The sequence below is a fragment of the Chamaea fasciata genome, unplaced genomic scaffold (genome assembly GCF_029207755.1).
Source record: "Chamaea fasciata isolate MVZ Bird 193981 ecotype frontalis unplaced genomic scaffold, bChaFas1.0.hap1 SCAF_2, whole genome shotgun sequence".
Taxonomy (NCBI): Eukaryota; Metazoa; Chordata; class Aves; order Passeriformes; family Sylviidae; genus Chamaea; species Chamaea fasciata.
In genome coordinates, this window is record NW_027094087.1 from 48,311,354 (window position 1) to 48,337,185 (window position 25,832).

The window sequence follows — 25,832 nt, forward strand, 5'->3', positions numbered from 1 at the left end:
GCTGCCTCTCTGTATTGCGAACTACAGAGCAGGCCCGAAAGGGAATGAATCATCAAAGCCTGAAAGAGAAGTGGGGCTGGTTACGGGACACCAGGTATGCACGGAGACTTCTTCGCCGCCCGCCCCTTCCCTAGCAACGAGCTATCGGAGTCCTCTTCGACCACAGAAGCAACAAGGATGCCAAGGGGATGCAGCTAAACAACTGCCCAGCATGGAAAAATGACCACATGCATCACGCTCACTACACCACCCTAATTGTTTGGGGGTTTTTCAAACATATTATCATAAGAGAAAGTAAAAGAAGTTTTAAAGAATTCTCTCCTCTAAAGAACACCTGACTTCCATTAACTTGATCATCAAAGAAGCCAAAGAAATTAGAGTTTTCAGTAAAACCAAAAATGGTTGGAGTGGTTATAACACCCTCCCTCTCAGAGCTACACACAGCATTGTGCCCAGCTTGATTAGGAGCCAGCCCCAGGTATGCCCCAAGCACACACCACCACCAAACCTCAATGCTGGAGCTTTAGCTTCTGAGGTTCCAAATAGTGCTAAAGAGAGCGTTCACACACAGGGAGAAAGCTTAGCTCCCCAGGGACATGATACGCCAATGCTAACTGAAACAAGTGGGAAAAATGTGGCAGGAAAGAAGAGACAGAAAATTTGAAATTCATAGATACTGGGGAAAGGGGTTAAAGTAAACATAAACCAGCAACACTGCACTAAGACATGAAACGTGACTTACCCATACAAGAGTACTGTGAGATTTTGAAAACTTTTTATTTCAAGCATTCTGGAAGGCCAGGATTCAGTAACAGAAAATAGAAGCATTCAGATTTCTCACTCAATAAATAGAAGTAGGAAGACAGTATTAATCCTTGAGTGACATGTTCCTGAAATCAAACTAACTTGTCTGCTGCCACTAGTACAACACAGAGGTCTGAAGCTGTGGTTATGGTGGGTATGAACTTCCTCCCTCCTCCCCTTTACATTTTCCATAATGTTCTGCTGGTAGGAGAGCAGGACATTTCCAGCCAAGGAAGACACACACATGTACACGGGAGATGCATTCAAACAGCGCAGCCAGAAAATTTCGCCAGTGGTACAACGTTAATTTAGAAATACATACATTGTTAATTGTTTTCATGTAGACGCAGTATGGAAGTAGAAAGTGGAGACACATCGGCAAATTCGACCATGGTGGAGCTTCAGCACGAGTTCAGTCAAGTCCTGGCTCTTCAGCTGATGTATAAACACATGCAGGGAAAGGTGAGGAAGAGAAGATGAAAGAATAAATGGAGAAATATTCTGGATCTGCCAGCTGCACAAGTGGGAAATATTATTTCTGACAAGTAGACACAACTAAGTTTCCTGCTTCTCCTCAATCTTTTCCTCACACTTTTATTGTTACATGAGGTGACAGTTGTCTTTTCTGTCACTCCCTCTCCCTACAAGGAAGTGTCCAGCCTTATGCACACCTCATAATTGACAGAGGTTGCTCTTTATAATTGATCATAATTTGTCTATCTCTACATACATAAATATTTCCAACACCACTAACAGAAACATCAAATCACTAACTACCAGTGCTAGTTATACATCTTCTCCGTCTACCACAAACCATACACACCCTTCTTCCAACATGTTTGAATCAGTTCTATAGTGAAATGCTCTTGTTTCTGTAGTCCCAAATTCCCAAATGAGTCTAGCTGAGAGGAAGCATAAAGCCTGGTTTCAGGAGAAAAGAATGGAAGCTGTGCACCCCTGGACGAGTGAATAGGAACGACAGATGAAGATTTTTGCAGTTTGAGGTTGTAAAGGGACTGGGTGCAATTATGACTGAGGGTGAAGGCAGAAGTAGGCTAAGACATGTAACAAGCACCATTCCCTGCAGGTGTGCATCACTGCCTGCTTCTGTGGCAATATCCTGGATCCTGGCACAAGTAAATACACAGTGAATACCACAGCCTGAAGATCACACCCCATAGTGACAGATGCCTCTGGCTTCCACTCTCAGTCTCCACACTTAAGGATGCACTGAGAAAGTGTAAATCCCAAATGGCTTCAGGAAATGACCTTTTGCCATACACAAAGTTATCTCAATTTTGATCGTTATTACACGGACAGAGAGGTTGATATCAGGGGGCAGTGTTGGGGGGAGGTGGCCAAAGATGTACACCAAAAAAATCTACAGTGGTTTCTTTCTTCCAGGTTATCCCTCACATTTAAAATCCTTGGTGGCCAACTGAAGTCCTTCCATGGTGGAATCAAAGCAAGAAGTTTCTGAAATAAAAAAAAAAAGTAAAATAAGACAGTCTGCTGAAGTTCTACAACAGCACAGGTGGCAAAAAGACTTTACAGATAATCTAGCCCTCAGACTGAGAAGAATCTGTCCAATGTTTTTTAAAGTTTCTAATTCTCAGCTGTTGGTGATTTCCTTAAAAAGTTAGAATGGAGAGGAAGCAGACAATGGAAAGCAAAGGCAAAATAAAAGAATGCAAGGAGAGTGGAAAAGGAAGATAAGAACTTGGATGTCAAAAGTAGAGGCAGTAAGGACTTTACCACCTCAAAGCTGAAAAACACAGTGGACTTTTTTTCTCTACATGTCACAAACCCTATATAATGAACAGCTGTTCGACCAATACCACCATAGTACAGCTACATCTCAATTTTTTTTTGTTACAATGTGAATTGTTTCCCCCTGTTACATGTACTCAGGACCTCAGAGGCTTTCATGTTACTGAGTGGAGTTCGTGTGAGGCACCCACACAACCCAATTGTTGCTCTTTTCTGAGAGCTCCAGAAGCACTGCTGTGGGCTGCTCTTACTCCCCCAGGTAATTAGACTCTCTGCTTAAGTGATTTTTTGAGAAAGGTTTTCCTGGTAAGCACTGTAAAATGCAGGTGAGGTTTTCTGGTCACAATTCTGTGCACTTATTCATGCTTCATTTTGTTTAATATTAGTGGTTAAATGTCAAAGGACAGGTAAGTTTTTTCACTGTTATCTGTGTATCCAAGTTGCAAGTGGAAGAGGTTTGACCATGGGATGATATTTTCTGTGGCAATACTGGAAGACTGCTTTGTATCCTTCAGATTATTTTCTTTTTTTCATTTTAGCCAAAAAACAGTTCTGCTTGTCCCAGCTATACGCTCCTGCTTTTTTGCCCATGTCTTGCAGATCTCATGAGCTCTAGGACAATTTGTTTCAGCTCCATAGTCCAGACCAAAAACTTCTTGGATGTCTTCATGCATCAGATGTTTGAGCTGAACTGCCTTAATCAGAAGCATCAGAGCCAGCAAAGGGAAGTGCCGGGAATAGCAAGCCAGGGAAAGGAGGAGTGATAACATAGGGTATCAAGAGATGTGTCTCATCAAAACCACACCCCTTCAGGGCTGTTGTGGAAGAAGTATTCCTGCAGGGAGTTACTGACTGCTGTACTTCAAAAAGAAACATGCCAGCTTCTGCTTTGCAGTAGTCCTGCAGATAAATGCTTGAACAGACACATTTGTATTGCACTGACATCTGTGCGTCCTGGTCTAAGGAGAACTTCAAGGCACCAAAATAATGCTGTTTTCACATTGATGATCATTCACATGATCTCGACATTTCTCAAACTGGGAACTCTTGCTTAATCTCCAGAACAAATACTGATGTGCTGCCAATGCTGCAGTAAGGAGCTCTCACAAAAACTTGAGATTAACCCTGTGTTTTCACAGAGAAACTCCGTTCACCCTCCCATTGGAATAAAAACACCCTTACACAACATGAATACAGAAGCATGTTCATCTGGCTAACAGATTAAGTCGCACTTGGCCAGTAATGCTCCGTTTGCTTTCCAATCTAAGGGGACCAAAGTGATCATATTAGCTCTCCCTTGATTCCCTATGATTTTAAAACCTTTTGGTAGGAATCCTAGTTTTTTATTTCCCCTCTGACATTTGAAGGAATGAAATCCACTTCAACATTTACAGTTGTTCACTTGAGCAGTTTCACAACCACTCTGGGACATCACTCTTGGCAAGTCTGCTTTAATCAGCAACCAGAGAGGAATTATTTTGTCACGAGGCAAGACAACCTCATCCCTCAAAACCAGGGACACCATCGATCAGGAAAACTCACCTGTCTCTCACAATGCCTGCACGCAGACATTGTGGAAGCACTGGAATACTCACGTGGGGTCTGCATTACCCAATATCCTGTGCCTGACAGTGAGCATGAGCTGACTGAAAAGCCTAAGACATGCTTCTTGCTTTCCACATACTTTTCTTGGTTTAATTCTTTTAACAACCTACATTTGTAAAAGCTTAAAAGAGTCCTCCACCTGAAGGTTTGGTTGCAGAATACATGGCCCCTGGTATCAGAGCTGACTGCTGCCCAGACAGGACACCCTGCACGTCCCCTCTTCCTATCTGCAGCAGCACAACCTCAACTGCTCCCTTGCCCCAGCCTTGGCACTGAGCTGGACCTTACAGCAGCTTATCTAAATTCTTCAGTCCAGCAGAAAAGTATTGATTTGTTTGCTTTGGGGTTAGCGAGTTAAATGATAGCCTTCGTGTCAGCCAGCAAGTCCTGGAGCTGCTGTCTGGAGCAGGGCTGGGAGGAAGGGCACTTCACACTTTGGGCAGCAGTTACCCATTGCATCAGCCTGGTCTGAGATGGCAGATCCCAACTCCAGAGCAGCCTAAACCCATCTGACCTCTGGTGTCTCATCCTCTCCCTCCAACAGCCTTCAGGACTTTCCCTGACTCATTTCAGATGCTGAACTAAAACAAAGCAAAACAAAAACCCACAACATAAAGATCCAGCTGAATCACCCCATTCCAGCATAGATCTAAATGACCAAGCCCTGCAGAGACAGTGCAAGACTTTTTATAAGCCAAACACTGATGGGGCAGTGGCAAAGTGTGCATTTCTTTCGTGGCAAAGTCTGCATTGTTCTTATTCTGTATCCCATAGAACTAACACAAGCTGACGCAGTAGAGTGTTAGACTGCAACACAACATAACAAACTGGGATTTCCTGGCAGCAGGCAGTGGCTGGGTCACAAACACACAGGGCTCTGGGTCATTTCTGCTGCGCTCGTGACAAGCAGGAGAGGAAGACTGAAACAAGCTTGGGAGTAGCAGAGCAGACAGACAAAGGGAGTAAATCTGATGGGAAAAAACAGTTATTTGGATTCAGCAGCCAGATAAAGGTACAGACAATAAGGCAGAATAATCTGCTAGCATGTGTCTTTCCTTTCTTGAAGCACAAAAGGAAAAATAAAAAGTTTCATATTTCACAATTTTCTCCCAGGAATATAACAAAGCTCTTCACGTCTGTTTCTTCAGCATATAAACATTTAATCAATACCCTGGATATTTCTGGATAATAGTTTAGGATACAAACCCACACAGACATCCAGTCAGGACCATAAGCCAAAATCCTACCTCTAGAGTGTTCATATTTGCAATATTATAAATAAATAGCTTCTAAAAATTGGTAGCAGGTGTAGGCCTAAGTATTTTGTGAAAATATTTTTTATTTGCTTACCTAATATTGTAGTGTTTGATTATATAAGAGGAAAATACTGCTACCAGATGTTCTTGATGTAATTAATGATCTGTGCTGAGACCCTTTCTCTCTGGCCACGTGGTTCATAGAGATCTTCCTACACTGGTAGCTGGTATCAGCTAATCAGCCTGCACTGTCATTTTTGTCATCAATGACATATAATCAAACAAACCCCATTCAAGAAGTTTTAATTCCAACCCAAACTATTCAACTACTTCCCCTTTGACATTAACATCCACTGTGAAAACTTCCATGTTTGTAACAGTTCCAACACAGTGCACATCCACCTCGACTCCTGCTCCAGCCATCGACTGGAGACACGATCAGGTCAGGCACAGGGCACCGGATGACGAAGACCCCCCGACCAGACCCCATGTGGATGATGTTCTAGCAGTTCTATGATGTCTGGATGGGAACAATTTAAGCCTCAGGATTTGGAAACTTTTTCTGGCTCAGTTTGCTCATGGTGCAAGTTATTCCATTTCTATGTAACTCAGTTTATTTGTTTAAAAATTACAGATTAATCCATTTTCCATTTTGGAAAGAACAACTGACAGCAAATGATAGAGAAGTTAAGTTATCATTTTCCTGCTGGGACCCATAATCCTTCCTTCTCATATCAATCTTCCCAGAATATCTCTCATAAACAAACCAAAGAAACTTCGCCAAGTTACCAAAGGGTTCAAAAATTCGCAAGTCAAGCAAGAACACGATAGCATGCTTTGTCACACCAAATGAAAACATTAATGAAAACTTAACACCTCAATATATGGAGTCTTACTGTGACCTCCTGCTACTGTTTCTCCACTGAAAAGCAGAACTGCCACCTTCTCATAACTTGGTGAAATACTGGTTTATTACTCATGGAGTTCTTTTCATAATTAGACCCTTAATGGAGCCAGCATTACTCTCCATGCTGAAAAGACAAGGAAAGTAAGACTGTGATGACTCACAACAGATTGCCACAGCAACCAAAATGGGAATAAATTCCAGCTCTTACGCATCCTACGCTGCTGCTTTCACTTCACCATGCATGTTTTAGATTTTGGAGGAAAAAATAAAATCATATGGCTTTTATAACAAAATACTGCCTTCTCTTTTCCCCATTCAAGCTTGAAAGAAACAAAATCCGAACAACCTTCAACCCTAACTCAAATGGATACTAAGTGCTCTTTAAAAATGATAATAAGCAATATTCTTTAGATATTTGGTAAAACATAATAAAAAGACATTGGGTCAAATATAATTAAAGAGTGAAACATTCACAAGTTGACCGATTACCTGTTTGTTCATACAGCATTTAAGACAGTGAGTCATGACTGATGAAATGCAGCATCCAGACAGCCAGTGCAGGTTATGATGTTCTCCTCTGTCACATCTTGACACAGCTCCATGTCTGTAGTTTCAGAAGAGTCTTGATTCTCTTGGTGATTTTTATTTAGATCTTCAAGATTAATAATATCATCTAAAAAATAAAGAAATTAGGAAACTACAAACTGCAGCCAAACACACCTGAAATTACCTCACACAGTCTGTCATTTCTGTTGCGTCAGGATAGAGTATTTCAAGAAAAGCTTTTATTTTATCAGAATCCTCTATATTTTTGCTTCCTAAATGGCCTATAAAATAAATGAAATTTTTCAGTTTTGTCTCACATAGGGGGTGGGAAGTGAGAGACAATACCCATGCGTGTGTCTATTCCCACTCTTATGCTGCCTCTCCAAAAGCAGCCTTTCTTCTAAAACAGAGAAACTTCTCTCCTATTTTAGACAGCAAATTCTACCAGCCTTCAGGGAACTACTGTTGTGTATTTTCAAACTTGTTACAGAACCTGTGAAATTGTACTGCATTAATATGGAAACATGGAAAAAGACAATGAGCAACCTTATCGCATAACCTCCACACTGCAGGAATTAATGAGTGCAGAAGTTCAGAGCTTCACATGAACCCTGATATCTCCTACTGCTCAGGTGTGTGACCTCAAGTGCAGTTTGACAGTGGCTGAACCTGAGACAGCTGTGCTCAGGCGGCCAAGAAGGCCAGTGGCATCTTGCCCTGGACCAGCAATAGTGTGGCCAGCAGGACCAGGGCAGTGTTTGGCCCCCTGTACTCAGCACTGGTGAGGCCACACCTCAAGTCTGGGTTCAGCTTTGGGCCCCTCACTATAAAAAGAAACTGGGGTGCTGGAGCATGTCCAGAGAAGGGCAAGGGAGCTGGGGAAGGGTCTGGAGCACAAGTGTGATGAGGAGCAGCTGGGGGTGCTTAGCCTGGAGAAAAGGAGGCTCTGGGGGGACCTTATTGTTCTCTACAACTGCCTGAAAGGAGGCTGTAGCCAGGTAGGGGTCGGTCTTTTTTCCCAGGTAACAAATGACAGAACAAGATGAAATGGCCTCAAGTTGCACTGGGGAGGTATAGGTTGGATATTAGGAAAAAGTTCTTCGCAGAAAGGGTGGCTGGGCATTGGAACAGGCTGCCCAGGAAATAGTGAAATCATCATCTCCAAAAGTGTTCAAAAAGCAGGTAGAGGTGGCACTGAGGAACAGGGTTTAGTGGTGGACTTGGGCAGTGCTGGGTTAATGGTTGGACTCAATGATCTTATAGGTCTTTTCCAACCTAAATAATTCCATTATTCTACTATTATGCTGTCAACTTTTTGTGATAATGAAGTTTAATTAACTTGAAGATACTCAACCTTTCAGGGCAGTAAAGTCTCAAGAAAGCCTGTCATACTAAACACCATTTTGATCTAGAATGGATAAACTTGAGCTAATTACTGGAATATTTCCATGTGGGAAAATTTACAAGGCAATTTTAGCACTTAGATGAGGAAAGGTGATGATAGCAACCATAGCTCTGTGGACCATGGACACAATCAATGGCTGCACAAATTCACTTATCTCATCATCGTGCTTTCGCACAAAAAGGAGTGTTTTCACCCATTGGTAATGAAAAACCCTTGGATAAGAAGAATTTTATACAGTTTTTGTATCACAGAATAGACTTACCAGTCAAGCCATCTCCATTCTGCAATCCGTTTGTTTTCTGCTTTTCCTAAAATAGATAACAATAGTCCAGCAAAAAGAAAGTGTGTGACAAGAGATGTTACTCTGGGCAAGAACAAAGTCCATACTCTATTTTATAGTTACTAGTTCATCGTAATCAGGATTTTCCTGATTTCCACTACCAGACAAGGAAAAAAAACCCTGTAAGGTAACACTTTCCAGCTAGACAAAGAGAATTAATTTGCCCACAGTCACGCAGAATAACTTCTCTGCTGCAGCTCTAGCAGAGATGATGGAGGATGAGATTTGCTCAGATGATGAGAGTAAACTATAAGAAGGAAAACATCTGAATGATGGTAGCTTGTACTTAATGAACATAGGTCAGGTCAAGACAGAGGTATCAAAGTTTTTTCACCCTTTTTAAACTACTTTGTACACACTTCGGAAGTTGATCTTTCAAAATCTGAATCCTACCATGCCAATGAGCTGGTTTTAGAAATATTCAGAGGAGGTCAGAAAACATCTCTCTCCTTATTGTGGATATTAAAGCAAATTTACTAACAAAAAACTGAAGAATTCCCCTTTGCACCTGAAATATTGGAAAGCCTTCCAAAATCCCCTACTATTCATACCTCCACAGAGCTCTTCCACAGTAAATAGATCATCTTTGAAACTTTCCAGTCAAGGGGAACTATATAATCATCTGGCAACAAGGATTCTGCAGAAGAAAATATTTTTTGCAGTTAAATGTTCAGATCTCTCCACAGCCAAAATATAGAATCTAAGGCCAGTGCACAAGAGGGGAAAGAGAGGGAAGGAGATTTGGGTTTGGTTTCTTTATTTAGACAAAAGCTTTCCTACCATTCTTTCATTTCCCCCACATACTCCCCTAAAAATAGGCACACAAGAAAAACAAAGTTTTCAGCTAATAAATTAAAAGAAATGGAACTTAAATAACAACCTTTAAATTTCAAAATGCTTCATTATAAGAATTTGTGCACTATCAGTAGAGAAGTTGCTTCCTAAAATGTTTTAACTCTAACATTGTTTAAGAAGCTGAAAAGAGGTTCTTTATAGGAAAACTGTCTGAAATATATTCTACACTTGTATGAGAATCATACGAGCAAGACAAGCAATTAAATCTTTCATTTATAAATAACTACAGACATTTATTTACCAAAAATTTCCCCTCCAAAATAATTTCAATAAAGATTGACTGCAATTCCCAGTGTTGTAAAATAATACCACTCAAATGTGTGCATCAAGTTGCCCGTCAATATACTGTATGCTACAAAAAAACAGGATAATTTTTGGAATTGTAGGATAATAATAATAAAGGAGAACATGGCCAGCCAGGCACAATTCTCATGGGAAAACACCAGCAGTCAGCAATCACAAGCTGGCACAGCTTCAGAGAGATACCAGAGTGTGTTTGTATTTCTTAAAGGTTATTTCCAAATGAAACTCACCTAAACTCCAGAGAATGTCACCTGTTACTGACTCAGAGAAGAAGAACAAACCTACTGAGTGTTTCTGAATGCCTGGTTATTCTTTTTCTTTCTTGGAAGATGCCTATTTTCAAGTTACGGCCAACTGCCTCTAAGATGATGAAATTTAAGATCACAAATACAGAGATTCACCAAGTTTGGAGAAAAATGTTTTATATGTAATAGTGGAGGACATCAACAGTACTTCCATGTTTAATTTCAGCTCTATATGGCAAGTTCTTTAGTATGTGGTGCCAAATTTAGGTAAAGCAGCACTACAGGTTGTTTAGGGACCAAGCCAAGTAATGCTTCCTATGATTTGCCTCACTGTTCTGGCAGGTGGCATTGCCATCATCTTTTAAAAAACAACAAAGAATCCTGAAGCCAGTTTGAGCAGATAAACAGACATAAGCTGTTGTCTGTTAGGTTAAAATTCTCATATGAAAATTCATGCTTAACTTTAAATTCTACTGAAACAAACGTAAAGGTATATTGAAAAGCTGCTCTGTGTTTTTTAATCCTGTTTGTTGGCAAAATGAGAGTTACAGTTTCTCCACTAAATTTGGACCCAAGAAGCTGAAAAACATTATGCACAGGGAATATGTCTCTTTCAACAGGTGTTGTAGGGTGACTTCCAAGCAAAACACTGTTGTTATCACCAGTTACAGCTCTCTGGGATTACATTAGCCTGGAGTATACTGGGAAATGATGGTTGGCACACTCAATTCCTTTGAGGATTGATTGTCTTTTACCTGCTAACTTAAAATTTTTAAACTGAAAGTACAAAAGTAAGACATCGGGAGCTCTGGAAGGCAAGTATACAACACCAGGACACTTACTAATCAGGCACAATTAAAAAGAAGACATTCACTATGAGAAAATATCTTGTAAGTCTGATACTCAATTTCAAACTAAATTAGATTTTGGGATAGATTTTCAACAGCATCTAAGCCACATAAGAGTCAATGAAAACTTTACTAAAAAAAAGAATGTTACTATCTGTAATATAAAACAGAATATGCAGCCTTTATATAAGAGCACAGATTTTGTACCACATTTTCATTTAGTTCCATAATCATCACAATAAAGTCTTACACAGTAGGATGTGTTAAAACATCATTTAGTCCTGTAATCAACACAGCAAAGTCTTACTAGGATATATTAAAATTTCAGCAAGTGCTTCATGTTTGGATTTAAACTTAGCCAATTTTTGTTACTAAAAAGACTGCAAATACAAGGCCAAACCAAAAGATCCTTTGACAGAAACTGAGGATTTTAGGTAAAAACTAACACCAAAAGAGCAGTGATTTGTTTTAACAGCATTGATATTTAACTAATAACTGCAATAAAAATTAGTTTTTAACCATAGTATTTTCATTTGGTTTTTTGGTTTGGAGGGAGTTGTAGGGATTCCTCTTTGGTTTTTGTGGTTTTGAGGGGGTTGTGGGTTTTTTTATTTTATATAGAAGTAGTAAGAAAAGCATTATACCCAGTGGAAGACCTGGAGAACCAAAGAGCTGCACAAGTTGAAATGCAAATCCTAAGGATAAGGGAAGTCCCAGAAAACTACATTTCATATCTGCACCTTGATAATCTTCAAGCTGTTTTGCCTTTGCTGGCTCAGAGTCATCAGCTCCATTTGCATTTTCACTGCAGCTTGCCAATTTATTAGAATCTTCTAGATATTCAGAAACAACTTTAACAGAAGACAAAATATCTGGTTGACCATTTGTAACCTCTGAAGAAACGAGTTCACCCTCGTCCTCTTTTTTATTAACTACCTGTTGTGGCTGAAGAGTTGTAGCTTGCTCCTCCCTTGTTTTGGAATCTGCAGAAACCCTGAAGGCGCATTTTGATGTAGGAGAGCATTGTCCTGAATGAATGCAAGAAATATTATGTAACAGAGCATCTGCATCCAGAGTGGGTAAGGAATATTCCTGCAATGCATGGTCCTGTTCATGTGCTTCTCCACAGCTCTTGCTTAGAAAGTTGTTTTGCCTCACTTCCAAAACATTATTTTGAGAAATATCTTCTTTTATTGGGACATCCTTCCCTCCCTCTGTATGGCCTAAGATCTGTCTTGGTAGGTTAAACTTTGGTGCTAAGTTGACAATTCTCCTGTATCTCTTCCTCTTTAATGTAATTGGTGTAGCATCATTTATTGGCACATTTACTTCACTTGAACCCTGCATGAAGGTAGCCCTGGCTTCCACTAGGCAATCTAAGTGTACTTCACCAGTTGAAGATGCAGAGAAACCATTGCTTATTACATTGCCAACTTCCTCAGTTTCTGCTTCATGATTGCTTTCCTTTACCAGTTCCTCATTTGACTGATAGCAGTTTAGCTCTGCTGAATTGTTCGTGTGAATCTGTTCAGGTTTCATCACTTTTTGAGATCTCTGTTCACTTACAAATTTATCCTCAGAGCAAGGAGAGAGAGAAACTTGAGAATTGAAGCCCATCTGTAACTCCTCAGTAGGTAAATTAATTGAAAAAAAAGTCCAAGCATTGGAGCTAGTGTCTTCTGCTTTTAATGGACATTTGCCCTCAGTGTTATCAGGCACATTATTATTTACATTTGAATTGTAATACTGAGAGATTTCTTTTTCTTCACTGTTTAAACTTACCAGCTTGGCTTCCCAGTCAGGTTCACATATAATTTGACATGATCCCGGTTTGTTTTCTGTGCTTAACAATGACATATTATAGTCCTCAGAAATGCCTTCTGTTTCCTGGATGGAATTTTTATCATTACTTATTGTTAGGAAACTGCAGAGATTGTCTTGGTGCCTTTCCTTTGCTTCCTCATCATCTAATGCATTTTTGGTTAGGTTTTCAGTACAAAAAGGTTTTACATCTCTTAAAAGCAAACTGTCACTTTCTACAGGCAATTCATTTTCCCATGCACTATTTGACATCACTGAGACCTCAGGCACAGTGACCAGAAAACTCTCTCTTGAAATCCCTGCAGCTTCTTTTAGGCTTTCATCACCACTCCTAGGCTGCTCTTCAGAAACTGTTACTGGATCCTCTGGGCCTTTGCTGAATGTACACAATGATTTTTTGTTTTCTTCTTCCAAGTCATCCTCTTCACTTTCTGATCCATCATGGTCATCTGGAATTGGATAATGAGCTACTCCACATAATATTTTCTTCGTAATTTCTGTGCAATTACTTTTCATTGTTTTATTTCTTTTTCTCTTTTTCTTCTGCTTTGCTTTTGTTAACAGGTATCCAGGGTTCTTGCTTAAAATTGTCTCCCTATGTGAAAACAAAGAAGATCAAATGTAAAACCCCAAACAAATAAAAAAACCAACCCCCAACTAAATTAGAGCAATAATGTATTCATGAGGATCAATTTGAGGAATAGGTACTTTATGCTATTATGATGATCAAACACAGACTATATGCTTTTTTCAATAGATAAGATCTCAGATAACACCTTCTATTGAGTAAACAAATACTTAGGACAATTGAGGACATTTAAATCCATTTAAGTAAACCCACCTGCCATCTCAATAACTTCACTTTACAAAAAGTATCACAAATCATTGTTAGGCCAAACATCATGTTTCTGGATGTCTTTCTAGCATGATGTTTGAATAACAGATCCTGAAGAGCTGGTGGTATTCTGAAATTTCGTTAAATGCCATGCAGAGCAGAAACGTACTAAGTAGAAGACAATGTCATCCATTAAGATCAAATACTCAAATTCAAAACATACTAACCAAAATCCAAATAATGTAAAGTTACAGTGACTACAGCAATTCTGATATTTACTGTTCAGTATATTAAGTGCTGACTCATACATATTTGGAAGAAATATTTCATACTTTATTACCGACAAAATAATACACCGTGGAAAAATTAAGATGCTGTAGGAAAAATAACATGTTTATTTACAGTTAATTTCGTAGCTCTTTTCAGAATGTCTTATTTATTTTGTCTGAATTTCTCATCAAATTTAACAGAAAGCAGCCCTGACTTCTCTGAAATCTTGATGGTGGCCCATCAGCCAGCTAACCCTGAAATGAAAACTTGTAAGAAAAACCCAGTTCAGGATTACAACCAGGAATTTAACATCTCCCTTTACAATTCTTCAGAGAGATGAGATTTTCAGAGCTAAGTTTGGTTGATACACCTTTGTATCAACGACTTGTTCCTTTTCTGTAATTCTTCACTTTTCTGAAACTCTTTGGGATGGTACTCATCCAGCCTTTTTGGGATGGTACTTCCAGCCTTTTGGAAGGCAAAGCAGCAGCTAGAATTATAGGGTAAAATTAGTTGATTTGGGGGAATGTGTATGTAAAACTACCTGCTTCATTAAGTGCTGTATTCTGAAATCCTTGACAGAAACAATTCAAAACAAACCATAAAGGGGTGACTGTCAATGGAGAGGGAAAGCTGATCACTAGGAGGCAGCCTGGGAACTAATGGGAATCCTACGGGAATCTATCCTTACCCTTTATTTATTCTTAGTTATTCACTATTAGTCTCTTATAAGTCCTTCCTTAATTTGAACTCTAGAAAGCAAACCCTCCTAATTCTCTGAGTGCAAAGGACAGCAGCATCCTTCTCAGCATAGCAATGAAGTTTGTTGACTGCAACAGGATTCAAAATTCTTGATGCCTTGATATTGCTGCAAAGGACACTACAGATCTCCATAGTGATCTTGTTGGAAAGCATATGAAATTTACTTCCCTATAAGAGCATCCAGTTAAGAAATCCTACTAAGGAATGGTATTTCCTACAAATGTTGGCATTTAAGTCCAAATGGTGTTTTCTCCAAAATATGAAAACTGACTTCTTCTCCAGATCTGTGTATTTTCAATACAGTGCCCTATGGTCTAAGTGGGAATGTCCACACCACTGATGACTGAAATCAGCCAAGGTAAATTCCATGTTGAATTCTATTTACAATACACTCCCTAGTCAGCATTGTGCCTCCTATCTCTCCAGAAAAAGATGCCAAAGTTTGAGGATTGAATAGATCTTATTTGTCTATCAAAATAAATTACATCAAAGTGAAGTACCTGCAATAGCAGCTGGAGAGATTACTTTCTTACATTCACCCCACATATGCAGAAATTATATACGAATCCAAGATTATATCTTAAATCTTGACTGTAACTTTCTTCTTTGGTGAAGAAAATTCATAGCTTGAAACTGGTTTTAGACAAGGAAATTCCCTGGAGCTTTCAGATTCATATACCCACTTCCCCTTCTAGTGAAATAGAAAATAATGTGCCAATAACTGTTTTTAATGTTGTGGGAAATAAAACATCAGACCTGCGCACCAATTCCAAGAAGAACTTATTGTTGTGCCTAAAATTCCTTGTGCTGCCAGAACAACTGCAGAAATGACAACCAAATTATTATCCTTGTCAGCATTGACAGGAAAGGAATAAACTTCTCCAGCCTTGATATTATTGTAGCTAAACTTTGCTCACCACTCACTTCTCCCAGATATGAGTTTGTACTGCTGCTGCTGGAAATTAACTTCCCTAATACTGGCACAAACACGTTTCTGATGTCTAACCCCTGACACATCTGACACCACTTTCAGGACAATGCAGACAGAAACTTTCTTAGGCTGGGATATTGCATTAAAAGGCATTGCAGAAATGAGGGGGAAAGTCTTAAAGGTCTGCACACTTTCTTAGTCTCCTTGCTACTAATTCTGAATCAGGAAGGAAAATCACACTGGATGGGATTACTTTAGAATGCAAGAACAAAAAAACCACATCCACCAAATAATGGGAAAAGAATCCCCTGGATGATCCAGAAAAACTAACAGCTATTACTGCATTGAAATTGTTGCATGTCAAAATAATAACAAATGTAAATGTTGATCCAGGATGATGATTTAGCATACCTGGATATGACCATGAATAGTGACGTTCAACAGTTCATCATAAATACAACTATGTAATTTCTGTGCTTTGGAAATACTGAAGTTTTATAACAGTTCAAGGAAATTAGCTTTCTAAAGATTGTTATTTTCTAAAGAAAAGACTAAAGCAAAAAGGAAAGTGATGAACTATTAAGTGCAGAATAATAAAATGTATTAGTCTTCATGGTTCCAGGTAACTATTATTTTACAATTGAACCTAAGAAAATATTACTCCAAGGAAATATTCTAATGCACTGTGATGACATAGCCAAAATTTCCTGCTTGGGGTATAACCCCGTGTCATGTTAAAGTTTCTGCATTCATTTAAGCAAATTGTCTATTAGTTTTCATAAGATTTATCTTCATTCCTTCATTCTTTTAGTCCACCTACATGCCTTTTGAGAGTTTCTCTTACTGTAAAACCATATGGCACACAACCACTGAGAAAATGCAAGAACCAGCATGGAGACAGACTTCTCTTCTTTACAGGGATATTTCCTAGTGAGCTGTTATTAAACCAATACAACACATGCTAAAGGGAAAAGAAAAAAGTGCTATTTCAGCTGGTATTTAAAATTTGCTACACATTATGCGTTTAGAAACCTGGTTAGGAATAAAAAGACCTGAAAAAATATAATGGTATCTTTGTTGAAATAGGAATTCCGCTTCTGCAACACTTCTAAATTTCTCAGCCTACTCTTTAGACAATACTAAAAGCATTTTGCTGTAACTCTATTATATGTAACTTTAAGGTTGCACCCCTCTGCTCAAAGTAGCACTGACCAGCTTGATTGAAAGTACTCAGTACTTTCAACTGGAGAAACAAATGCACTTTCACTGAAGCAGAACACAGTAACTAATTAATTTAAAGCAATTAGTCACATTTTGCTGAAAAATGGTAAAACTGAAAGAGTTACTTATTTGCAGTTGTACAGACTTCAGCTCCAGCATGCATCGAAGCTGATGTCTTGCGTGATATAGAAAAATGCCCGCAGTCACTGCTGTAATGAAATCTAGGATAGAATCATAGAGTCACTTATGTTGGAGAAGATCTCTGATATCACTGAGTCAAACCATTAACTCTGCACTGCGAAGTCCATCACTAAACCATGTCCCCAAATGCCACATTTACATGTCTATTAAATACCCCCAGGGATGGTAGCTCCACCACTCCCTGGGCAGCCTGTTCCAATGCCTGACCACCAGTAAAGAAATGTTTCCTAATCATCAGGAAAGATGGAGGAACAGAAAAAATTTAAATCCAATTCTATATGACATTTAGCAATGAGGTACATGGTCTTTCAGAAATGTGTGCCATCACTAATCTCCAAAGTCTCTGGACTGTGTTTTCAACATAAAAATTACAGCAGAGCAGCTTGTCTAAGATGGCATTTACTGGGATACACTTCACTTTCCCCATCTGGTAAGTCCAAGTACATTTTTATATGCCTTGTGACCTAATTTTGCTTCAGAAACAATTAAAAATTGAAGTTATAATTGTTGACTAAAAAACCCCCCACCAAGGTACCAGCCTTTTTGTTATATATCTTGCTTTTAACATTGAAATAAGTGATAAAGATCTAGCTCTACAAAACCAAAAGGAAAATTGGGTTCTATTATCAGAGGATAAAGCACCTGGAAAAAACCGCAAAACTTTCCACCATTACTGGGTTTCCTGAAAGTTGAAATTCCATTAGAGCATTCAACTTAGCACTTTGCTGCTGAACAGTCTTTGTCACCCTTTCCTACTTTGCTCCAGATGTTGCCCTTGCACTTCCATTACTGTCTTTTGCTGGCTCTACCACTCTCCTTGTGGGTGGATTCACCTGCCTGACCCTGCATCAAAGGAAAAGAAATACATACTTTGTTGCTATGCTCATTTTACTCTCAAAGCGAGAAGTAAAAACAATATCTACCTCAGACAAAGAAGTGTTGGTGGGAACAAGGGAGTACCTTCAGCAGCAACATGTTAGGCTGCCTCACATCGAGGAAATTCACCACAAATGATTTGTAAGAAATTTTTACACAATACAGTGTTGGAAATCAATTCTCTCTGCCCCAAATCAGTAAAGATCCTACTGACTGAATTAAATCTGAACCCAGTATTTATTATTCTTTTGTCTCTCAACAGCATTGCCACTGGTGGTGAGATTTAAGTACCTTTAAAAAATAATCTATCACAGTGCTCAAAGAGCTGGTCCAATCTTTAAATTTTCCACAGGAGTGATGTATATACAGTTCTGTGCAATGTATAATCAGACTTCTGCCCTGTTATAGTCCAGACAAAAAGGACCTTGATCTAGAGAGTACACAGAGAATAGCGTACAATTGGTCTGATTAAAGCATGCCTTTAGAAGCTGTTCATTTAATCAAACACATGGCAAAGTGCAAGCACTTTACTTTCCGAGGTTAAAAACCCAAACAACCCACCCATCAAACCCCACACATTCCTGAGGAAACAGCAATTCAGTTTCAAATGACAGTCCATCCACTCCATAGAAAATTCCGGTGCAGTGACTTTACTGATCTTGGTCCTGTCTGGTTCATGAAAGTCACAAATACCTTATGATTAAAATGTCCAATTTTGGCTCCTTAGTAATAGAATATGCTGATCAAGATTAAAGAAATTAATCCTGAATATACTGTTTGACACATATGCTTATGTGTAGTGAATATACTTGAGCCTAGTACGAAACATCTACTTTCTGAACAAGTGAAAAAAAAGTTGCGTCAACCTCCTCTAGATACCTCAAATATCTCACCTGACATAATTCAAAACTGAGAAGAGAAACAAAACAACTCCCCCAGCAACAGATGGACTGATGGATGCCAAGAGATGGAGAAGAGGTGCCATTTTCTTCTTTGACTGACTTTGTGTTAAAAAGCAGGTTAAGGCAAAAAAAAGGACAACATGAAACACTCCAAGTGATCTGATTACATCTTAAGGGGATGTACTTATAATACAGAGAAAAAACCCTGCAATTTCATCATCAGCCTTTCTACCATAAAGGCTCAGAGGATCAGTTTTAAGTTCTGGTAACATTTAGTTCTTTGAAGAGAACATGATGGGCACCAATGCCAATGTTATGCACTGCAAGTACAGTACCAATCGCCTTGTCAGGCACTCTAAAGTTACTGTTCAAATAAATAAATAAATAAATAAATAAATAAATAAATATTTTAACCAGAAAATAGAAAGACCCACATACTACAATAGGTCATCCTAGCACTTGAACACAGATGACAGACATCATAACAGGATGTAAAGATAAGCAAGTACAACAAAAGGGATTTTAAAGTAAAAATGATATTTACAGGGGGAAGTGTTGACCTTTTTTACCAATGCACATTCACACCATAATCAAATGTAAAATGAAATTTGAGATGAGACAGGCAAAATCAAGTTGAAGAAAAATATGGGTGGGAGTCTAAGGAAGCAACAGGGGCATAATGAGAGCAGAATTAAATATCTGGAGGTAAGTAATAAAGTATTTCCTGTTAGGAACTTTCAATGAAAGATGATAGATTTTAGCTGTATTTAAAATAACTTCAATTAACAAAATTAGAGCAAAGACCCAACTATCCACCAAAGCACAGACTGTAAATCTGGAACAAAAGCATGAGTTTTAGAAACACAAGAAGTTACTGCAAACTTAGAGAGGGAAAAAAGTATGATGACAAACATACTGTATGACACAAAATACTACTTTTAACAGAACAAGTAAAAAAATCAAAAGGACAGGTTAGGGGGTGAGGTACTATATGCTCAGCTTTTAAATGAGCAAGGGTTTGGAGTGAGGCATTTAAAAATTGAAGAGAATAAGGTGTAGGTCTTCACACAAGTTTATAATGAAGGGAAGAAAAGGGAAGGAGGAAATGGATCCAGAGTTATGAAGACAACTGCAATAACAAACACACGACTCAGATGAGAAAAAAGCAGTTGAAGAATAAACAAAAGGGGGGAGGAGTTACAACAGGAAAACAGTAAAAGAAAACAGTATCAGCAAATATTAAGTAACCAGCCTCTAACCTAGATTACAACAACATTAAAATTCAAATACTGGTAACTCTAATGGTGGTATTCAGAACATCTGCTCCACTTGTGGCACTCATTCTGCGCATCTCAAATGCTCTATGAAATACTGAGAACTACGGAGAATTCAGATAAAATGCACATTCCGTGAATCTTATTACACCTTTTTCAACAAATCTCCACACTTCGTCATGCTAGCATCCAAATTTTACTTACTATTTCCTCATACTACACTTCGGTATTCACTCATTTCCCTTTTCAAATATCTTTCACTGACAGGCTAGAAAGACACAAAAGACATGATGAATTACCCCTTAAAGATGATTACTTTTTACAAAACAGCCCGGTATTATTCCTAGAGTGTTGGGGATGAATAGATGCAGAAAGCTGTCTTTCAATACTGCAATTAAGTGTGCATCAATAGAAATTTGTCTTTGGACAAAAAATAAAAAATTATTTTAGATAAGCACTAATATATGCTATTGTTTTCTAGTTCTGGAAAGACAATACAGCTAACAAATGGACACTGAGAGAACAGGGGAGCAGCTAAAGGTGCTGCCAGGAACCTGTGAGCAACTCTGCCAACACGGCTATGAAACACAACCAGAATAAGGGGAACAGCCAGTTTTGCTGCTAAAGCCAGAAACTTAGTATCCACCTGAGAGAAGAAACAGCATCAAAGCCGGCATCCTGCTGGTCCTGAGACCTGGGCACTTTCACTAGTGATTTAAAACAGCTCTGATAAGTAAGGGCTAACTCTTCTGATATTCTAGACACTGCTCTCACTCCATCACTTACAGCAGAATGACTTCTGTCAGAAAGGGCCTCTGGAGATCATATGGTCCAACCTCTGTTCAAAGCAGTTTTGTGACCTCGTTGCTCAGCGCCTTGCCCATATAAGTTTTGAATATTCCAAGGATGAAATTACACAAGCCACTATCCACCACAAATTTCCCATGTTGCAACCTCCAGCCACTGCTTTTCATCTAAGAGGACCTAGACCCCAGACCAAGAAAGGAACCTAAGTATTAATTATTAGAACCAAGAATTCAGTTTAGACTGCAGGAACAAAGCAGTAACAGAATGAAACACAATGCTCTGCCATCCACATATTACATACAAAGAATTCCATTTATAATCCTGTACATAGTAAATTTTTGCTGCACTGCCATAAGCACAGTCTCCATAAAGTGCAGAATAATGCTAAATATTCACTGAGTATTTAGCACATGTAGCAAATGGCTGCAAAGAGGCACAAATGCAGCTCAGACATATAGACCTGACCTGTCAGGCAGACTGTTCCCTGTTTATACTTTTGTTGTCAAGGTCCCGTTAAAAAACTGTACCCATCTTACAGGCTATCAGGAAAAATGCAAAATGGGGGAAAGCAATAGTCAATCCACTCCTAAGCCGGGTTCATGAGCCTTCAGAAACTATTAATGGTTAAGAGCAAGGTGTAGGATAAGCTGTTCAGTAACTTCTCACTGATTATTATAACCTGTAACACAGACTACTCAGACCTAGGACTATTGAATAAAGAAAAAAAAATTATTAAAAGTATGATGAATAATATAACAGCCACGCAGGACTATGGGCCTATGACTAAGACTGATTTGTACACTATACAATACATCCCCTAGAAATAAGCAAATCTTTACTCAGTAAACTAAGGCAGCACTTCTTAGTCTATTAGCAATTTAGAAAGAGGTTAAACAACATCCATGACAGAATTCAGCCTTCTTAAAATCAGTAGTTAGAAAACATGCAACTACACATTCCAAAATATAAGTTAAATTGGATTAACACCCCCCCCCCCCAAAAAAAAAAAAAAAAAAAAAACAACCCCTAAAAATACCGGAAGTACTACTGATTTTTTTTGGTCTGTTTTCGGTTTTCATGGACATAATATATTCTGGCTTGGCACAACATGATATTGTTGCAAGAACAATATAAATCAGTAAGATACACATGACATGGTCAAGGACTGCCTGCCTACCAGAGAAATAAAGAGGCAGCATTATCAGCTAAAAGGAAACTGCAAAGGCCAATTCCAGACAAAATATTTCAATGCTTTTATTATCCCTGATCTAGATTTACACTGACAGTCTACCTCAAGCAAAACCCACCATTTGCAGCTTCTCCAATACTACAGAAATAAAGTAAGAGAAACTTGAGATGATCAGACCTTGACAAACTGTTACTTTTTTTCAAAGACCAATTATGTTTTCACACATTTTTCTGTGAACTCAAAATAAGCGGATTTACAACTAATTTCAACCAATTAGCCTATAAAAAGAGAAAAAACCCCACAATTGTACTGATGTACAAGATTTTTACCTAGGATATTAATAAAGAGCTTTAATCTCTGCTTTTGCTTTTATTTCAGAAAGACAAGAACATAAACTTTAAAATGAGACAAGCATCCCTCAAGAAGTAATGAAGGAAAATATTTCTACATCTGTTCCACATGAAACATCTGATCACTTAAAATGAGGGCTTACTTTCAATTTCATTTCAATACCATCTTTTTAATGCTTTTTACAGGGAATTGTAATACATGTGTCAGTTCTTTTGAAGTCTCAACATACACCTAATCACCTCATCTCCATGATGTATCAGCACTGAGTAAAAACATTTCCAGCACAAAATATGATTGCTAGGAGAAAGCACCAGTTAAAACTATGTCACACATGAATGTGAGAATTCTTCTAATTCACTGAGAATGAAACTTACTGTTCAGCTAAAAGAAAATACCAACAGTCTAAATTACTACAAGACACACAAAACAATTAAATATAAATGTTACGGGTCCTATCACAGCTAGAGAAAGCCTTGTTTTCAGTTGTCTATTACAGAGAAACAACCATCTCTGCAAAAGGTTTCAAGAGACAGATGACAAGAGACAAAATTCTGGCCTTCTTAAACACAAAAAGCTTAAAAAATAATGCATCATGGCAAACTAGATTAAAATTAACCTCAAGAAGATATGGCTACAAGAACAGAAGACAGGATTCCTCACAGGAGATCATTTCACATCACATGAAAAAAAATTAGCAGTGTTACACCAGGTTGCCATGTTTTATCCCCAGCTACCACCTCAGCCCCACACAGCCCCTCACTCAACTCTCTCCTGGTGGAATGAAGGAGAGGATCAGAAGGGTAAAAGTGAGAAAACTCGTGGTGGAGATAAAGATAGTTTAACAGGTAAAGCAAGAGTTGCACACCCAAGCAAAACAAAACAAGGAATTCATTCACCACTTCCCACAGGCAGGCAGGTGTTCAGCCATCTCCCAGGAATTCCAGGCTCCATCACATGGAGCTGTTACTTCAGAAGACAATAACCACCATTCCGAACCCCCTCACTCCTCCTTCCTCCAGCTTCATATACAGGGTGTGATGCCACAAGGTCTGGGATCTCCTTTTGGTCAGCTGGGGTCAGCTGTCCCAGCTGTGTCCCCTCCCAATTCCCTGTGAGGAGCAGAAAGGCCTTGATACTGTGTAAGCACTGCTCACAAATAACAAAAAACACCCCTGTGTTATCAATAATGTTTCCAGGGCAAATCTAAAACACAGTTCCAGGCCAGCTATTCTGAAGACAACTAACTTTATCCCACCCAAAACGAGCACACAGGTTTTTTAGGGTTTGGTCTTGGAGCAGTGATTTTTTTCTTGTCCATGCAAAATTAAGTAAACTAAATCACCCAAACAATGCCAATGAAAACTTTTGGTAATTCAGGAAGTAAACCAATAAACCATGAAACAGCAGCTTAGATGAAGCAGTAGAACTAGAACCACTTTTCCCAATACACTGATGCAAACTGGTCTGCTATATGAACCACTTAGGTATTACTGTATTATGTACCACTTATGTACATAATTTTCATTTAAATTTCATGCTTAGAAAAGTTAAGTCTCAAATTTACTTACCAGGCATCCCACTAGCTTCAAGTATGCAGGAGAAACTTAGGATTTGTATTTATAGTATTATGGTTCTATGCACTAGTTAAATTAAAAAAAACCTCAACCTGACATTATCATTTCATGAAATATGAACTAGGAATTTATTAAAAAAGTAAAAAATGGGAAACCTTGGTTCTAGGTACATTATCATCAACAAAAGTACTGTATGGAAAGTACAGACAGTAAGAATTTTCAGATCTCCTGTCTAGCTGAGCAGCAAGTTCTAACATTTCTTGCACATCCATTTTGACCAAATAACTAATTTTCCTTGGTTTTGAGGGCATGAGAAATTCAGTTCCTGCAACATGTATTTCACATAATTCTTTGTCTATAAATTGTGTAGTGTAAGATCAGCTTCTGAGATATATGTCTGTCCATGATCCGTGACTGTCGTATCCTTAAAAAATATGATTACACGATGAAACAGGAAAGTGTTACATTGACAGTAATTCCAGTGGGTTTTCACCTACCAGCTATGTCACTGTACTTAGAATCAATTTACAAATGTTTGATACACACATTGCAAAGCTCCCCTTTCCTAAGTGTCCTTTTCAAACTGCAGGCCTATTGATCAGCATGCTTTGAACAGCAAAAACATTCCATGCACCAATAATTAAAAAGGTAACACAAGAAAAGCTGCACCATCTTAAAACAGTACAGATTAGTACCTACTCAAATAAATACTGCTAAACAACCCCATTTCAATCTTCAATAATCAGCTTTGTCACGCCTTAGCACACTGTGTCAATATTGCATAAGCCTCAATAAATTTTATCATGATATAGCTTACAGTAAAATAGAGTAAATGAGTCTAAAACCATTTTATCTCCCCCACACTTGGAATGTGCTTTCATGTTTAAATATAAAAACTTAGGGATAATTAAACTATTTCTGAACATTTACTATATCCATGACTCTTTTGTGACATGGAAAAAGATAACAATGAAAAGTAAAATACAGTAGGATACTTGATATGAATTACAGACAATGAAGGAAGATAATTAATATAGTTGGGGAACCTCTTTTCTACACATACACATAATTCAATATATTAACAATGCATGGGCTAGCGAAACATTTTAAACTCTGTTTCAAATAATTAAAACATAAATTTGCATAGTAAGTGTAGAAGACCACAATAAGATACTTCATTATGTACCTGGATTTTCAGCTCTTATGGTATTCAGACTTTATTGATGAAGTAACTTCTAATGCTTATTCAAAAGTTGTCTACAACTAAAAAAAATTATGCTGGCTTTGCAGTTTTCAAAATTCTGATACTGTGACACGAAATTAGAAACAGATAACCATCTAAATTCTTTTAGTTACACATTCATGTTCTTGACAAAATTTCCTAGTCAACATTTGGTCATACAGTGTATAAGGAAGTCAAGAGTAGTTAGGTTATTTCAGCTAGCAGGTTAGTAATAATGCTCATCTGTGTAAAATCCTACAAACCTGAAAATATAAATTATTGCATTGAACTACTTCAACAATACTGAACACAAATATATTTTATTAATACAGCAAGCTGTTAGAAAAAAGGCAAAGTGAACACTTACAAATTCATCATTTTTTAATGAGAAAAAGAGCAGTAAGTTAGTCCCCATGCTGGCTCATTCGCCGTTATGTGCTAAACAGATTACATTGGCTAAGCCAAAATTAGGAATTCAAGATGGTTTTACAGAATTACATCCACTATTTATATTGAATTGATTCATCCCAACTGTGGACTGGGAACTGACAGCCTAATTCTTTAAAACTTCATTTTTATCACAAATGAAAGAAACTGACTTAGAAAGACACAGCTGTGAAATTCAACAGTTTAGTGATAAAATTTAGGGTTTTTTTAGTCAGCACAAAACAAGTTGGTGGTGTGCCAAGATAGCATATTCTAGTATGTAAAC

The 25,832-nt window shown here is 38.2% G+C and overlaps 1 protein-coding gene across 2 annotated transcripts; it reads right to left on the bottom strand.

Annotated features, from left to right (window-relative positions):
* Positions 1–765: 765 nt before the first annotated feature.
* On the bottom strand, positions 766–25,322 carry LOC136285165 (uncharacterized). 2 transcript variants are annotated; one of them, XM_066175980.1, is made up of 6 exons: positions 23,221–25,322; positions 11,529–13,300; positions 9,185–9,270; positions 8,556–8,601; positions 6,832–7,015; positions 766–2,280 (listed from the first exon to the last, which is right to left on the bottom strand). In XM_066175980.1, the coding sequence occupies exons 1-5, from the start codon at positions 23,250–23,252 to the stop codon at positions 6,864–6,866; spliced, it is 2,088 nt and encodes a 695-aa protein (XP_066032077.1). In that variant the 5' UTR covers positions 23,253–25,322; the 3' UTR covers positions 766–2,280; positions 6,832–6,863. The 2 variants fall into 2 exon arrangements, with proteins under 2 accessions (XP_066032077.1, XP_066032078.1); XM_066175981.1 differs by having other exon boundaries at positions 23,190–23,267.
* Positions 25,323–25,832: the final 510 nt, after the last annotated feature.